General features: G+C 48.7%; 1 protein-coding gene across 6 annotated transcripts in view; it reads right to left on the bottom strand.

Moving 5' to 3' along the window:
* LOC115185007 (transducin-like enhancer protein 3-B) overlaps positions 1–18329 on the bottom strand; it is a 39000-nt gene that overhangs the window by 12343 nt on the left and 8328 nt on the right. For 2 of the 6 annotated variants that reach the window (XM_029745604.1, XM_029745601.1), the window contains exons 3-10: positions 12394–12426; positions 9183–9396; positions 8747–8808; positions 4845–4967; positions 4639–4689; positions 3991–4143; positions 1724–1856; positions 1390–1562 (exon numbers count right to left, since the gene is read on the bottom strand). In XM_029745604.1, coding sequence (XP_029601464.1) covers positions 1390–1562; positions 1724–1856; positions 3991–4143; positions 4639–4689; positions 4845–4967; positions 8747–8808; positions 9183–9396; positions 12394–12426 — 942 coding nt within the window. The remainder of the gene's footprint in view (positions 1–1389; positions 1563–1723; positions 1857–3990; positions 4144–4638; positions 4690–4844; positions 4968–8746; positions 8809–9182; positions 9397–12393; positions 12427–18329) is intronic. The other 4 variants (XM_029745607.1, XM_029745605.1, XM_029745606.1 and 1 more) reach the window with 3 other exon arrangements.

Consider the following 18329-nt stretch of genomic DNA (forward strand, 5'->3'; position numbering starts at 1 on the left):
TGATATATGGCCAATATACCACGGCTAAGGGCTGTATCCAGGCACTCCGTGTTGCGTCGTTCAGAACAGCCCTTAGCCGTGGTATATTGGCCACATACCACACCCTCTTGGGTCTTATTGCTTAATTATACGATACCAGGGGTCGAAGCCTGACCTAGTTCAGTAGTACTAGTAGAGACCCGCGGTCTGTATTGAACCAGTTATGAGTATGGGGGACATAAGGGGTATTCTTACTATCATTTCATACAGTGCTGTGGATTCTACATTCCTTTAAAGGCAGAGCCTTTGCCCAGGTTTGTGGTAACGGTGTAAAGGGGAGCTTTACACAAAATCCCACTTGCTAATGCTAATGAGAGCCTGGGAGATTTCCACACACAGAGAAGTGTTTTGACAGAGTTGTTATTTTCCCCTCCCTTGTAGCACCAGACATCAAAGAAGTGGAGTTAGGTAATAGCAACATTGGAGTTAGCTAACACTTTACACAGAGAGCAGAGAAAAAATGATACGCATTTCTAAAGAAATATTGAAAAAGTGAATTATTGAAATAGGAAGTTCATTGTAAATTGGCTGCTAGTCATATTACCATAAGTCTCTTAGCCGACAGCCGTGTTGGCTAACTCAACGGTAGTGCTGCTGAGACATGTAATATATAGTGAGAAGTGAGTCTGATGTACATTTGCATGTGTGTGTGTTTGAGTGAACACCTTTTCTTTCCTCTTCCTGTGTTGTATTAGTAACTGTAGCCTGTGTTGTATTAGTAACTGTAGCCTGTGTTGTATTAGTAACTGTAGCCTGTGTTGTATTAGTAACTGTAGCCTGTGTTGTATTAGTAACTGTAGCCTGTGTTGTATTAGTAACTGTAGCCTGTGTTGTATTAGTAACTGTAGCCTGTGTTGTATTAGTAACTGTAGCCTGTGTTGTATTAGTAACTGTAGCCTGTGTTGTATTAGTAACTGTAGCCTGTGTTGTATTAGTAACTGTAGCCTGTGTTGTATTAGTAACTGTAGCCTGTGTTGTATTAGTAACTGCAGCCTGTGTGACTGTGTTGTATTAGTAACTGCAGCCTGTGTGACTGTGTTGTATTAGTAACTGCAGCCTGTGTGACTGTGTTGTATTAGTAACTGTAGCCTGTGTGACTGTGTTGTATTAGTAACTGTAGCCTGTGTGACTGTGTTGTATTAGTAACTGTAGCCTGTGTGACTGTGTTGTATTAGTAACTGTAGCCTGTGTGACTGTGTTGTATTAGTAACTGTAGCCTGTGTAACTGTGCTGTATTAGTAACTGTAGCCTGTGTAACTGTGTGGTATTAGTAACTGTAGCCTGTGTATAGGGCTGAGGGGCTGAATGTGAGTATGTGGCTTCATGAGGTGGAGTTTTAGGGGAGCGTACCATGGGCGAGCGTCCGTACGCAGCAGCGGCCACACTCATCTGGGGGGAGATGTGGAGGCCGGCGTAGACCCCAGGGCTGGTCAGGGAGCCGTTCATCTCGTGGTGGCCCATCATGGCGAAGGGCGTGGCGTAGGAGCCAGCTATGGACAAAGGGGTACGCAGGGCTGGAGCTGCTAGAGAGAGGGAGGAGAGAGAGACGGTAAGGACAACTGATTCTGCCATAGGCAAATGGGCAGACCGACAAGGAAGTTATTTTCGTGTTAATCCATTTGTGGTTAGAGGGCGAGTGTGTTTGTATACATGTGGGTATGAGTGTGTATGTGTGAGGACTTACCCAGTGCCTCCATGCCCGAGGGCTTGCCCATGATGGGCCGTAGACCAGGGGTGGTGCTGGTGCCTGGTGTGGGGGCATCGTTACGAGGTGTGGGGGTGTTAGACTTTAGGCCCGGCGTGGATGACTTATCATTCTGACAGAGAGAGACTAGATGTGATTAATGTTGCTTTATTCCAGCGTGTTCCATTGTTATTCTAAATGATGCCAATCACAAAGCAATAGAACCCCAACCCGCCCAACCAGATCACTGGCAACCCGCCCAACCAGATCACTGGCAACCCGCCCAACCAGATCACTGGCAACCCGCCCAACCAGATCACTGGCAACCCGCCCAACCAGATCACTGGCAACCCGCCCAACCAGATCACTTGCAACCCGCCCAACCAGATCACTGGCAAACCCGCCCAACCAGATCACTGCAACCGCCCAAACCAGATCACTGGCAACCCGCCCAACCAGATCACTGGCAACCCGCCCAACCAGATCACTGGCAACCCGCCCAACCAGATCACTGGCAACCCGCCCAACTAGATCACTGGCAACCCCTCCAACTAGATCACTGGCAACCCCTCCAACTAGCTCACTGGCAACCCCTCCAACTAGATCACTGGCAACACCTCCAACTAGCTCACTGGCAACCCGCCCAACTAGATCACTGGCAACCCGCCCAACCAGATCACTGGCAACCCGCCCAACCAGATCACTGGCAACCCGCCCAACTAGATCACTGGCAACCCCTCCAACTAGATCACTGGCAACCCCTCCAACTAGATCACTGGCAACCCGCCCAACTAGATCACTGGCAACCCTCTCATGTATGAGAGACACAGGGAGAGAGAGGGACAAATAGAACATGTATGAGAGACACAGGGAGAGAGAGGGACAAATAGAACATGTATGAGAGAGACAGGGAGAGAGAGGGACAAATAGAACATGTATGAGAGAGACAGGGAGAGAGAGGGACAAATAGAACATGTATGAGAGAGGACAGGGAGAGAGAGGGACAAATAGAACATGTATGAGAGAGACAGGGAGAGAGAGGGACAAATAGAACATGTATGAGAGAGACAGGGAGAGAGAGGGACAAATAGAACATGTATGAGAGAGACAGGGAGAGAGAGGGACAAATAGAACATGTATGAGAGAGACAGGGAGAGAGAGGGACAAATAGAACATGTATGAGAGAGACAGGGAGAGAGAGGGACAATAGAACATGTATGAGAGAGACAGGGAGAGAGAGGGACAAATAGAACATGTATGAGAGAGACAGGGAGAGAGAGGGACAAATAGAACATGTATGAGAGAGACAGGGAGAGAGAGGGACAAATAGAACATGTATGAGAGAGACAGGAGAGGAGAGGGACAAATAGAACATGTATGAGAGAGACAGGGAGAGAGAGGGACAAATAGAACATGTATGAGAGAGACAGGGAGAGGAGAGGGACAAATAGAACATGTATGAGAGAGACAGGGAGAGAGAGGGACAAATAGAACATGTATGAGAGAGACAGGGAGAGAGAGGGACAAATAGAACATGTATGAGAGAGACAGGGAGAGAGAGGGACAAATAGAACATGTATGAGAGAGACAGGGAGAGAGAGGGACAAATAGAACATGTATGAGAGAGACAGGGAGAGAGAGGGACAAATAGAAACCAAAGACCAAATCCCAAAATAACAACCACTTTCCCCCAAAATCCAGTGACAATTTGAGTGGTGAGCTGAATATAATCCAATGTACTAGTGCCAGTTCATTAGAACCCTGTGGAGCCACATAAAACTCTATTAGACACTGGCCTGTCAGAGCCCTAACATCCAAGATGGTGGTCCTTCTTTAGCCCTCATTTCCCTTTAATCTGCACCCCTCCACCCCACCCCCGGACAGAAACATGAGTCCTGACTAGTTAAGCACATTACTACAGCCAAGGAGATAGGACTGGTGAGGGAGGGAGATCTCTGTAGTTTGCTCCCTGACTAGACCAGTAATTAAGCACATTGACATGGGGCCTGGTAAGGGAAGGAGGGATGGGAGAGAGATGGAGGGTGGGACAGAGCAATCTCCCTGTCATTGCCCCGGTTTATTTACGATCCCGGGCTGGGAAAGCAATGAACATTTATTCTGAAAGGAGCAGAGCACTGTGTGCCTCCTCTCCAACCCCCAACCCTCCTTCAGCAGTTTAATAGCTACACTTCATCCCATGTATGAGCCCCTTGTCTATTGTTTTCCCCTACCCCCTCCTTTCCCGTTTCTCACACACACACACTCACGTGGGCGTGGTCCTTGGCTTTGGAGGAGGGCGTGCTGCCGGAGGAGGCCACGGAGGCGGGGCTGTTGGGGGCGTCCTTCTTTAGGGCCCGTGATTTGTCCAGACCGTTTTCTGGAGGAGAATGGGCAGGGCTCGCCCTGGGAGTGGCTGGGTCCTAGAGAGAGGGAACAAGAGAAAGAGAAAAATGATGAGGGAGAGGAAGAGAATGAGTAAATGGAGGAGTGGAAACACGCTGGAACATGTACATGAAGGTCAAACAAACCCAGGCCACATGTGCACACACACACACACACACACACTTTGTTTGTCCTCTGTCTCCGTCACCCTAGGGGTTCCATCCAGGTTTCTTTGTATAAGCATGTCTCCATACAAATAAAGCTTTTATTTGGTACACATACACATAAGTGGATGTTATACACAAGCACACAGTTCTGTTTCCTTCTTTATTTTAGGGGCGGTTTCCCTGGTGACCTTAGTGAGGGTGTGACAGCTGTTAAGGTCTCTGTCAGCTCTGGTTCCTCAACAAAGACGCCAGTGTTCAGTCACTAGCTACCAGAGAGACGGGGTGGAATGTGGCTCTGCAACTCAATCACACTAACATACGTGTGTCCACTCAAACACACACATGCAAGCGACCAGCTGCTCTTACCTCATTGGACACATCCACGACGAGGTCGTCACTTTTGTCTCCATCGCTATCCTGTTGAGAGACAGTGTTAGACAGTGACCACACTTATATCAGTGTGTGAGAGCAGTACTTCTCCTGTTTAAAGGTGCTGACTGTATTATTTGTGTGTGTGTGTGTGTGTGTGTGTGTGTGTGTGTGTGTGTGTGTGTGTGTGTGCTCCCACTCACGTATCTGCTCATCGTGTCCTTCTCCTCCACCTTGCGTTTCTTGGAGTCCATGCTGTAATCAGAGGAACTGCGGTGTTTGTCGCTGGCTGCACGCAGGCTGTCCGACGGAGACACTGAGTTATTCTGGAACAACACGCAGACAGACGAGGAACCATGTCAGTCACAGGAGTCGTCCCACGTAACAAAACGTCTAGGAGAAATGTGCTCTGCTAGTTTAGGTCTTGAAGTGTGTCTTTGTGCTGTAGAGACAGACATCTTAGAGGGCAGAGCTGCCAGGCCACCGATGGGGCTTTACCAAAGTCATTCAAACACACACCCCTTGACAGAGCTAAACCTCCCCTCAGACTAGAGGATATTAGCTCAACACGCACCATGATGCATTAGTGAGGGACAGGGAGTGAGCCCAGGAGACAAACTGCACAGACTCCTCTTCTCCCAGGCCTTCCATTGACTGAGGCTGCTTACACACAACGCAAACAATGCAGAACTTGTTTTCCTGTCCTCCTCCTGCTATCCCTCCAAAACACACACACACACACACACACACACACACACACACACACACACACACCATCAGAAAGGAAAACACCAGGTGAACAGTGGTTCTTTCTCCAGAGCTGCCGGGCTGAACGGATGACTGCTGGAGAGTGGGCTGGTGTGGTGAGTTCTGACCTCACACAGGTCGGCACCTTGCCAGGACCACTCAGTGGTTATACAGTACATAAACAAGTAGCGAGGGAGGGACAGGAAACTGCCTAAACCACAGGGATTGAATGACAGGAGAGACTCAATGAGTGAGTGAGTGAGAGCACAGAAGGAACGTTGACAAAGAGCAAACGGAAACGGCGAGAAAAAGTAGAGCAGGAAAGTTGTCGAAAAAGAGGGAGTGAAAGAAAGAGAAAAAGGCAGCTGGCATCCAATGAGAGGCCAGTAGTGAGGCAGCTGGAATCCAATGAGAGGCCAGTAGTGAGGCAGCTGGCATCCAATGAGAGGCCAGTAGTGAGGCACTGAATTGAGCTCCCCACTTGTGGCCATGCTGGGCAGGCTGGGCGGGGGGGGGTTAGGCTGGCACTGCCAGGGTGGCACTGGGTACACTGGGCCCTCCATGCCAAGCCCACACACTCATCCAGCCTTTCATTACCCACAGAGACAGAGAGACTAAAGAGAGGACAAGAGCTGCCCATTTTAACCCCTCACCCATGTCCACTGAGAAAGAAGAAAGGAACGACAGAGAGAGAAAAGACGGGGCCTTGTGGTTGACAGACAGAACGAGAGAGGAGGAGGATGTGGTTGGGCAGCGTTGGGGTGCCCCCTTCAGAAGGGCTTTCTAGGCAACATGCCCTCGTCTTGGCTGCTGCACAAAGTAATCTGACTCCTCGTGACTCTAAGCCAAACCCTCCATTCTCCCCTTCCCTTTCCCCCCATCCCGGCTCTAAATATGTACATGAATGTTGCCATTGTGGCTCCAAAATGCGCAGCTTCTCTTTTGGAGAGGATAAAAGGAGAGAGACAAATAGAGGTGGATTGGCCTGATGGGTTGAAAGAGGGGTGGTGGGGTGGGTAACTAGCTAGCTACCTCCCAGGCCCCCCTCTCTCTGAGGTTGTGTGCGTTTTTGGTTTTATTATCCTTGTGGGTATCAGCAGTCCTTAAGGTGCCAGCATGCTTCAGTTCAGCTGGTGGAGAGCTGAAGTCCTTAAGGTGTCAGCATGCTTCAGTTCGGCTGGTGGAGAGCTGAAGTCCTTAAGGTGTCAGCATGCTTCAGTTCGGCTGGTGGAGAGCTGAAGTCCTTAAGGTGTCAGCATGCTTCAGTTCAGCTGGTGGAGAGCTGAAGTCCTTAAGGTGTCAGCATGCTTCAGTTCGGCTGGTGGAGAGCTGAAGTCCTTAAGGTGTCAGCATGCTTCAGTTCAGCTGGTGGAGAGCTGAAGTCCTTAAGGTGTCAGCATGCTTCAGTTCGGCTGGTGGAGAGCTGAAGTCCTTAAGGTGTCAGCATGCTTCAGTTCGGCTGGTGGAGAGCTGAAGTCCTTAAGGTGTCAGCATGCTTCAGTTCGGCTGGTGGAGAGCTGAAGTCCTTAAGGTGTCAGCATGCTTCAGTTCGGCTGGTGGAGAGCTGAAGTCCTTAAGGTGTCAGCATGCTTCAGTTCGGCTGGTGGAGAGCTGAAGTCCTTAAGGTGTCAGCATGCTTCAGTTCGGCTGGTGGAGAGCTGAAGTCCTTAAGGTGTCAGCATGCTTCAGTTCGGCTGGTGGAGAGCTGAAGTCGACTAGGTGAACCGGACAAGTGTGTTCGCATACTCCCTTAAAGACATTCCCTCGAAAAAAAAAATGCGACAAAAAAAACCCGGCAATAGTGCAGTTTGTCCATTTTGAGATGCCGTAGCCAGTATACACTTCCTCAAAAGTCAGAATTAAAAAAGTAATTACATTACATTTTGACTTTTCTGCCAAGGAGATCTTAGTCACGCAATTTTACATGAACTATGTTTGGTGCATTATTTCTCAATGAAGAAATGTGCTATTGAGTCGTCTCTCATTGAACAACAACAAAGACTATTGAAGAATCCCTACAGTTGACCAATCACGGGCGAAGACGTCGGCTCCCAACTTTCCTTCGGCTCCCATCTGGCCTCGAGAAAGAAATGTGCCCGAAAAGCCCCAACATTTTGTCATAGTATATGTATAAACTTATGTATAAACTCTTCTGAACTGTTCCGTCTCGGAAGCATGCGGACAGGATAGTAAAAACAAGGACAATTCTGACAATTGGGGACATTTCGCCGGCCCCCACAAGGGAAAAGGCTATTTTAGGCTTATGGGTTAAGTTTAAGGTTAGAATTAGGTTTAGGGTAAATATCATTTTGAATGGAAATACATTGCTTGGTCCCAACAAGGAGAGTAAAACAAATGTGTATGTGTCTGTCTAATACACAGTGGCCTTTTAAGGCATGATTAACAGACTGGATAACCTCAGACGCCCCTATCAGGTGACCTGAGACAACAGGACAGGAAGGGAGGAAGCGACAGAGGGAGATGAGGGAGGGGAGTGGAGTTAGCATTAGCACTGCTAATCGCAGGGGCCCAGTTTCGCTCCCTTCAGACATGACTGCACCCATTCATGCTGCTCAGTCATTGGGAACCCAATCCCTGCGTTGTCGCAGCCGCCACCGCGTCGCTATCCCTGGCTATCAGAGATATTTAATCCAGTCTAATAAACAGAGGCTTTAACAAGAGAAGAAGCCCGGGGGAAGGAGGGAGGAAACTATTCACTATCTGTGTTCAGAAATATTTACTGGAAGTAGGCAGAGAGAGAAAGACAGAGAGAGAGAGAGACAGAGAGACAGACAAAACGATTGAGTATGAACAAAGAAAGGAGAGAGAGAATGATTACAACAAACAGACAAAACGAAAAGGAGCGCATTAGAAAACAAAGAGGCAAAATAAGGCTGGAGAGAAAGATGGAAGGAGTAAAAGGCAGAGAGGAGGGGGAGGGGTGGATAGATGGGCTACAGTAAATCCTCTTAGGCGGAGAGACGAGAGTCAAAGTCTCTTTTAATTGTGATGAAATTATAGAGCGGGCTAATCCTCGCCTGGTGACTGGAGTCATTTTCCACCTGGATTAGATAGTGTAGAGGGGGAAGCAGCACCAGCTCCCCCCATTCATTATTTGATTGCAGAACAGCTTATACCAGACAAAACGTGTGTGTTCTACTGCAGGGATCAGGAATTTTACATTTCTAACAAGGCGTGGTGTTTAAAGTCTATGCAAAGTGCCTTAGTCACCAAACAGACTGGCTCAAAGTCAATGTCAAGGGAGGGCAAGGTGGTTGAGAGAGGGTGAGAGGGTGAGAAGGTGAGAGAGGGGGTGGTGGAGATGGGGGGAACCTCAGAAGAATAAAGGACAACTTACCGTGCTCGACTCTCGTTCTTTTACCAGAGGGATCGCCAGGGGGGAGTGAAAGGATGACAGGCCAAGAGGGAGAAAGTGAAAAGAAAGTTAGTACGAATGGCAACATGTATTGTGACTTAATGGGTCTGCATTCACAAGAAAAATACATTTTTAAATACTTTGGTTTCACATTCAGACAAGTTCATTTAATAAGTGTTTACAGCCACTGTGGTCTGAGAGTACATGGACATCAGGCCACACAACTCATACTCAAACAAAATCAGCACAGAACCAAAACGGCTGTAATTTAGAGCCACAAATGCCCACTGAGCAGGGACAAAATGGCCGCAATATCAAACCACAATGCCAATTGTATGGATCCAAATTGGCCGCAATGCAAAGTGACACTGCCCATTGAGCAGAACCTCCTAACTATCCACACCCTCAAGCGCCTCACCTCTGTGCTCCAGGTCGTGGTTGTTCTTCTCGTCCTTGACGGAGGGCAGGTGGGCCTGGCTGCCCAGGGCTCCCAGCGCCAGCAGACCGGAGCCCGCCACGCCCGGGATGGGGGGTATGCCGGGGGGCTGCAGGCCCGAGGGGTGCGGGGGCATCTGGATGGGTGGCCCACCGTGGGCAGCGTGGGACAGGTGCTGAGCCTGGAGCTGCTGTTGCTGTTGGGGAAAAAGACATACGACAAGTGGGTCGGCTGGGAAGAGACCGGGGGACTGGATATACAACACATGGAGGGGGCTTAGTTCAGGTGGACACAACGTTACAGAAACTCTCAGATAGAAATATGTACTGTCAAGAGCTGATGTCAATGCCACATTTCTATCTTCAGCGGTCTAAATGTGGCACCCCATTGGATAACAAGCCCTGGTACTGTGGTTCTCAAATCTCTTCTCCAGGAACCCCCAGACATTTCACTATTGTGTTTTAGCACAGAACTAGTTCACCTGATTTACCTAATCAAGGGCCTGATGGTTAGTTGACAAGATAAATCAGGTGTGCTAGTTCTGGAATAGATCAAATACATTAACCGGCTGGGGGTCCCGAGGAGAGGTTTGGACCGGCTGGGGGTCCCCGAGGAGAGGTTTGGACTGGCTGGGGGTCCCCGAGGAGAGGTTTGGACCGGCTCGGGGTCCCTGAGGAGAGGTTTGGACCGGCTGGGGTCCCCGAGGAGATGTTTGGACCGGCTCGGGGTCCCCGAGGAGATGTTTGGACCGGCTCGGGGTCCCCGAGGAGATGTTTGGACCGGCTCGGGGTCCCCGAGGAGAGGTTTGGACCGGCTGGGGGTCCCCGAGGAGAGGTTTGGACCGGCTAGGGTCCCCGAGGAGAGGTTTGGACCGGCTCGGGGTCCCTGAGGAGAGGTTTGGACCGGCTGGGGGTCCCTGAGGAGAGGTTTGGACCGGCTGGGGGTCCCCGAGGAGAGGTTTGGACCAGCTGGGGGTCCCCGAGGAGAGGTTTGGACCGGCTGGGGGTCCCCGAGGAGAGGTTTGAGAACCACTGTCCCAGTACATAAAGTTGTTAGTCTCCCTCCCCTCCCCAATAACAGTCCTAAACCATGGGAAGGAGGAAGGATTGGGGAGTTGAATTTAATTAGCAAATGTTTGTTAGAGGCCAGTAGGTAAGAACCATCCTTAGCAATAAGGCCATCTTCCTCACAAATACCATTCTCAGACTATTATGAGGGCCTGGGTATGAGGTCGGACACACACACCCCGTATCCTTCACGCACACACACACCCCCCCCCCCCGTATCCTTCACACACACACACACACACACACACACACACACACACACACCCGTATCCTTCACACACAGACACCGTATCCTTCACACACACACACCGTATCCTTCACACACACAAACACCGTATCCTTCACACACACACACCGTATCCTTCACACACACCCCCCGTATCCTTCACACACACACACACACACACCGTATCCTTCACACAGACACACACACACCGTATCCTTCACACACACACACACACACACACACACACACACACACACACGTATCCTACAAACACGTCGCACTAAAGAAAGTCCACCTCATTTTATGAACAGAATACACTTGATAAATACTGGATGAACTGCGCCCAAACACCAGCTGCCTGCAGCAATTAGTGAGAAGCAGCCGGCAACACAACAACTGCTAGTTATCTGTCCTTCAAAGCAGGCTTCCTACTCGAAGATCTCTATGTGGACTGTTTTAGCAGACACTACAGACAAGAACATGGCTGGGGATGTATTCCCAGAGGGTTGCACATAGGGTTAATTTCACACACGGCATGACCGCAGGTGAAAATAAAAACTGCAAACCTTTCAACACCCAACAAGCAAAGCCAGCCGCCCACCTCCTGGCCCTCTGGCAAAGCCTGTTAACAGGCAGAGAGGGCGGGACACAGACACTTAGCCCTCCCAAGAGCCTGTCAACGTCAGAGAGAGAGCGAGAGAAAGAGCGTGAGAGAAAGAGAGGCCGAGAGAGAGACAGTGAGAGACAGAGAGAGGAAGAGGGAGAGCGAGAGAGGGAGAGAGGAAGAGGGAGAGCGAGAGAGGGAGAGAGACAGACGAGATCGACTCAGGGATCCAGACTAACAGGCGGGAGTTAAATAGCCACTCAGCTGAAAAGGGGAAGCGAGTGCTTTAAAACGAGGTTAAATAACACTTAGCACATCCATCAACTGTCAGTCCCAAACCAATCTATTGACCTTCCTGATAGCTAGCTGGGAGTATTATAGCCCTGACCCGTACTACTCATTAGGAGAAGAGGGGGAAACACATACACAGAGCTTGTAAGCCTTTTAACAGTAAAGGTTGATCAAGTCTGGTCTCTTAACAATAGGCCTATTATCCAGTAGGCTCATTATCTGGAGCTGAGGGGCTGGCGGTATAGAATGGATGGAACCCACTTAGACAGGCAGGATTGTTAATCAATATTGTGCTGGTGGTGTGTGGAGCAGGGGCCTATGTGTGTTAGGGAGGGAGGGGAGGGAGGGAAGGGTAGAGCAGAGAAGTCCCTGTTGAGGGTGCCTAATGAAGGAAGCATGCAGAGAAGCATCATCAAGAAGACTCATTAAGGGGCCACCGAGGCAGACGAGGAGAGGAGTGAGGGATGGGGGAAATAAACTGCCTCCGATTCAATATTCCTGGATAAAGAGGTGACCGACTTCCTTTCACACTTATCTGTTTTCATCTGTGTAAATGACTCCAAATCTTAGCCGGATTTTGTCAGGAGGGGATGAGCAGAGAAGAGACTATTAAAGCTAACGGGGCAAATCACAGCTCCCACAGACAGACTGTTAGTCAGCTGGAACCAACATCAACACTATGAAAGAATAACTGACTGGCAGGCTGGCTGGCAGACAACCTGACTAAAGAGCATAGAAACAAACGAGGCTGGGTTCCAATACTTTAAAGTAATTCCTTTCCTGCACTGACCTTTTTTTGGATCAAGGAAAGCAAACAAAGGGAAGGAAACCAATTTTCAGTATCGAGACACCCAATGCATGCTTTAGTTCCCGACTTCCTACCACACAGTGGTTATCTGTCGTTACAAAACCACTTGACATGCTAACAGTGGCAGCAATTCAAACAAACGTCAACCACAACATCTCTTCTCATTCCCTCCATCCATCCCTCTCCCAAACACTGACCATGAAGGCTGGGTAGACAGCATGTTGCTGTTGCTGTAGGAGTCAAAGAAAAAGGGTGGTAAGAGGAGGTAGCTGTGGCTAGGGAAGATCTCAATTGCACACTCAAGTCCTCTCTTTTTCTCAAAACCCATTGAGGAGAAGGTCAGAGGGGAGGCACCTCTGGCTTTCTCATCTAATGGGTTTTAAGGAGATGAGGAGAGAGGACGCAAAGAGTACGCAATTGAGACCTTGCCTAGATCTAGCTCAGTACTAACGCTAGCTATAGCGCCATGCTTGCTAATGCTAGCTATAGCGCCATGCTTGCTAATGCTAGCTATAGCTCCATGCTTGCTAATGCTAGCTATAGCGCCATGCTTGCTAATGCTAGCTATAGCGCCATGCTTGCTAATGCTAGCTATAGCGCCATGCTTGCTAATGCTAGCTATAGCGCCATGCTTGCTAATGCTAGCTATAGCGCCATGCTTGCTAATGCTAGCTATAGCGCCATGCTTGCTAATGCTAGCTATAGCGCCATGCTTGCTAATGCTAGGTATAGCTCCATGCTTGCTAATGCTAGCTATAGCGCCATGCTTGGTAATGCTAGCTATAGCGCCATGCTTGCTAATGCTAGCTATAGCGCCATGCTTGCTAATGCTAGCTATAGCTCCATGCTTGCTAATGCTAGCTATAGCTCCATGCTTGCTAATGCTAGCTATAGCTCCATGCTTGCCAATGCTAGCTATAGCTCAATGCTTGCTAATGCTAGGAGGCTAACTACAGGTGCATGCAATGCAGTACAGTTTGAGTGGTAAGGCTACGATAACACAATGTCCAAAGTGAAATGAACTGTGAGAACACATCGTTGGTCATCAGTATGAGAGTCCTTCAAGGGGGGCTGAGGTACCTGCAATGGCTGAGGTTCTTATGTCAGAATTGCAGTGGCGTGTATTAATTCGTTTTCAGGTGTTGAGTAGAAAAATACATTTAAAAAATATATATTTTTAAATACTGATTAAATAGAGGCATAGGCCTACACATACTGACGTATAGGGCAATATAAAAGTCTGGTCTTAAAATCAGTCTAATTTCTGTATTCTTTACAGACTGTGTAGTGTCCATTTAGCCAGTTTGCTAAAAAAAAGGGGACACACTCAAACCAAATGGAAATGTGAATTTGACACTCAAATCTGCAGCAAATAAAAACATGCAAAGTGAGCGAGTGGGTCCTCCAAATAGCAAATGTTTGGCCCAGAACAACAACACGGGTGCTGTAACACATGTTTTACATGAATCGTGTTTCCGGTGTCCAACAGATGGCCATTTACGTAGGGTTTACTAGATCAGATATGCAAAACACCAACAGTAACCCATCTGTTAACCATTGATGTTGCCCTTAGGTACAATTCTAGGATCAGCTTTCCCTGCCCAAATCCCAACTTTAACCATTGGGGTGGAAACTTTCTAAACTGGTCTTAGATCAGTGTCTGGGGGCAACTTCATCCTGTCCTGTTAACCATTATCTAAGAACAAGGTGGTGCTAAAAAGCTAGTAGCTTCACACACTACCTAAAATAATGGGCACCTATTTTGTCTACTTGGTAAGATTAACAACGAACAGATCCGTGATTACTTTGGAATGGGTTAACGTTCTGGAACATTATGTGCGAACTGTTTGTACACCAACTGTGCTGGTTGTCTGGAGAGCTAGATTAGTGCACCTGTGTTATGGGAAGCAATGGGAAACAGTGTGTAAACTGTTGTCTGTGCAGAGCTATATTACTGTATGAAACCATATAAACAGTTTGTATACAAACTGGCAGGTATGCAGTGTTGTATTGGGGGTTGTAAACCCTGTTGGAATATGTTGTTTATTGGAGCGCCCTCTCTCTCTCAGGTCACTCTGTGCCTGGGGAAGAGGACAGGTTAGCAGGTAGTATATCTCCTGAGATAACACTGGCTTGGGGAGGGGAGACTGACTGACTACTGGGAAAATAATTCTGCCCTGGACGGGTCAGGGTGATTCGGTCAGGGTGCTCTCTCTGTGTGTGTGTCGCTCCCTTTCTGGAGGACTGGGTGTGTGAGTGTGTGTCGCTCAAGTTATTCCACACCAATCTCAACAAACCATTTCTGCATGGACCTCGCTTTGTGCATGGGGGTATTGTCATGCTGAAACAGGAAAGGGACTTCCCCAAAGTGTTGCCAAAAAGTTGGAAGCACAGAATCGTCTAGAATGTCATTGTATGCTGTAGCAATTTGATTTCCCGTCACTGCAACTAAGGGGCCTAGCCTGAACTATGAAAAACAGACCCAGACCATTATACCTCCTCCACCGAACTTTACAGTTGGCACTATGCATTCGGGCAGGTAGCGTTCTTCTGGAATCTGCAAAATCCAGATTCGTTCATCAGACTGCCAGATGGTGAAGCGTGATTCATCATTCCAGAGAACGCATTTCCATTGCTCCAGAGTCCAATGGCGGCAAGCTTTACACCACTCCAGCTGATGCTTGGCACTGCGAATGTTGACCTTAGGCTTGTGTGCGGCTGCTCGGCCATGGAAACCCATTTCATGAAGCTCCCAACAAACAGTTATTGTGCCCAAGTTGCTTCCAGAGGCAGTTTGGAACTCTGTAGTGAGTGTTGCAACCAAGGACAGACGATTTTTGCGCTCTTCAGCACTTGGCGGTCCCATTCTGTGAGCTTGTGTGGCCTACCCCTTTGCGGCTGTGACTTTGTTGCTCCTAGACCTTTCCACTTCACAATAACAGCACTTACAGTTGAACGGGGCAGCTCTAGCAGGGCAGAAATATGACAAACTGTCTTGTTGGAAAGGTGGCATCCTATGACAGTGCCACATTGAAAGTCGCTGAGCTCTTTAGAAAGACCATTACACTGCCAATGTTTGTCTATGGAGACTGCATGGCTGCATGCTCGATTTTATACACCTGTCAGTAACAGATGTGGCTGAAATAGCCGAATCCATTGATTTGAAGGGGTGTCCACATATACTTGTGTGTGTGTGTGTGTGTGTGTGTGTGTGTGTGTGTGTGTGTGTGTGTGTGTGAGATATATATATATACACACACATACACGTCTCTCTTCCTCTTCATCAGGGCTGAATTAAGTCTATGGATCTTCTTTCTCAGACAAACTACTCTGCATGTCTGTCCCGCAGTGTAAAGATGACATAGTTGAGTCCCTGAGGTTTAAAGAAAACAGGGTTAAGTGTACACTTCTGTCCCTCTCCCTGTCAATTTAGTTTCTCCCTCTGATAGAAGTGTGTGTGTGATTGTGTGTATGTGCCTCCGTTTGACACTGGACATCGTTTAGTCAGACACACACATCAACTAGCCAAACCCTGCTGGCTTCTGATTACCGTCAGATATTTAATGACCTCCCTTCTTCCATCCCTCTATCCCTTGCTCTCTCCCCCACACAGTGGAAGCATGGAGATTGATTTCCTGACATCTCTTCCTCCAACAAATAAAAGCCTGTTTTCGGTGCGTGTGCGCGTGTGTGTATGTGTGCCAAGTTGCCGAGCTCAACAGCACTGCCCCTGCTTAATGGAAAAGGCGTGTGTGTCTGTCTGTCCACTGGACAGTAAAATTAAACCGCCTGGTGGCTGGGAGGAGAGGAGGAAGTAATTACCTTGGAAAAGGGGTCACAGTCTTGACTGATTTGCCTTAATTGAATTCCAATATCTGTCTCCGGCCGGCTTGACCCCACCTATGGGGCTGGCTAACTGCTAGCTAAGCGCTAAGGGCTTCAGGATAGCTACGGACAGCTAAGGGGTCATCTAGCTCAAACTAGTAAAAACAGCTAGCATGTTAGCTTTATATAATAGGGCGGGAGGAACATTAGATGTTCTAGGAACTTAGGAAGACGAGGTGTTATCATTTCAGAGTGTTCAGATTCCCAGATGGATCTGACTGCTCCTAGAAACACACAACATACTGTGCATCTGGTCAACTCATCAGCAAGCCCTTGGTTAACTGGCTCAGGTGTGCCACGACTGGAATAGATCAAATAAGTGGAATGAGGAGAGCTTTGACTTTCAGAGTTAAGGAAGGGATTACCAGGTAAAGTCTTATTACGATTCAGCCACAACATGGTTAAGTTCTATAGCCTAGTTTCCATAGAGCTCTAAGATGGTGTGTGTGTGGGGGTGGGGAGAGGATATAACAGTAAGTGTAATCTCAGCTTCAGGACACTACTGGTGAGCCTGTAGAGGAATAAGAAGGCTGACAGGTAGCGATGAAGACTGCACTGGCTGGAGCCCCTTATCCATTTAAAAACATCCTTACTGGCAAAGTGGAATCAGAGCAAAGCCCCATGATCTGATCAGTGTTACCGCTCTAATCTCAGCCAGGTCTTTACGTTACCCTCTCTGTGAACATCTTAGTTCACAACCAACACCAGCCACTCTCTCTCAGTTCACAACCAACACCTGCCACTCTCTCTCAGTTCACAACCAACACCAGCCACTCTCTCTCAGTTCACAACCAACACCTGCCACTCTCTCTCAGTTCACAACCAACACCAGCCACTCTCTCTCAGTTCACAACCAACACCAGCCACTCTCTCTCAGTTCACAACCAACACCTGCCACTCTCTCTCAGTTCACAACCAACACCAGCCACTCTCTCTCAGTTCACAACCAACACCTGCCACTCTCTCTCAGTTCACAACCAACACCAGCCACTCTCTCTCAGTTCACAACCAACACCTGCCACTCTCTCTCAGTTCACAACCAACACCTGCCACTCTCTCTCAGTTCACAACCAACACCAGCCACTCTCTCTCAGTTCACAACCAACACCAGCCACTCTCTCTCAGTTCACAACCAACACCAGCCACTCTCTCTCAGTTCACAACCAACACCAGCCACTCTCTCTCAGTTCACAACCAACACCTGCCACTCTCTCTCAGTTCACAACCAACACCTGCCACTCTCTCTCAGTTCACAACCAACACCAGCCACTCTCTCTCAGTTCACAACCAACACCTGCCACTCTCTCTCAGTTCACAACCAACACCAGCCACTCTCTCTCAGTTCACAACCAACACCTGCCACTCTCTCTCAGTTCACAACCAACACCTGCCACTCTCTCTCAGTTCACAACCAACACCTGCCACTCTCTCTCAGTTCACAACCAACACCTGCCACTCTCTCTCAGTTCACAACCAACACCAGCCACTCTCTCTCAGTTCACAACCAACACCTGCCACTCTCTCTCAGTTCACAACCAACACCTGCCACTCTCTCTCAGTTCACAACCAACACCTGCCACTCTCTCTCAGTTCACAACCAACACCTGCCACTCTCTCTCAGTTCAAAACCAACACCTGGCACTCTCTCTCAGTTCACTACCAACACCTGCCACTCTCTCTCAGTTCAAAACCAACACCTGCCACTCTCTCTCAGTTCACTACCAACACCTGCCACTCTCTCAGCCATTGCAGGAGGGGGGCCCCTTGAAGGACTGATTGCTGACTGACCGACAAGCTGCTGACCAGTGGGAAAGTATGTATAACTGTCAGACGTATGTAGAATTGAAGATAAATGAATCAAAACCACCATGGTAACTGGTAAATCAAAAAGACAGTGCATCACATAAGGTACATCAACTCATAATGAAAAACCAGTGGTGACAGAGGCAACGCTGCACGTGGGAGGGGTATGGTGGTGACAGTGTGGCAAGCTAGTGCCCCCCTCCAAAGATCCTCTACCAGGACACTACAGTAACCATCCCCTACCAGGATCCTACAGTAACCATCCCCTACAGTAACCATCCCCTACCAGGACCCTACAGTAACCATCCCCTACCAGGACCCTACAGTAACCATCCCCTACCAGGACCCTACAGTAACCATCACTTACCAGGACCCTACAGTAACCATCCCCTACCAGGACCCTACAGTAACCATCCCCTACCAGGACCCTACAGTAACCATCCTC

This window comes from Salmo trutta, unplaced genomic scaffold (assembly GCF_901001165.1).
Source record: "Salmo trutta unplaced genomic scaffold, fSalTru1.1, whole genome shotgun sequence".
Lineage (NCBI taxonomy): Eukaryota > Metazoa > Chordata > Actinopteri > Salmoniformes > Salmonidae > Salmo > Salmo trutta.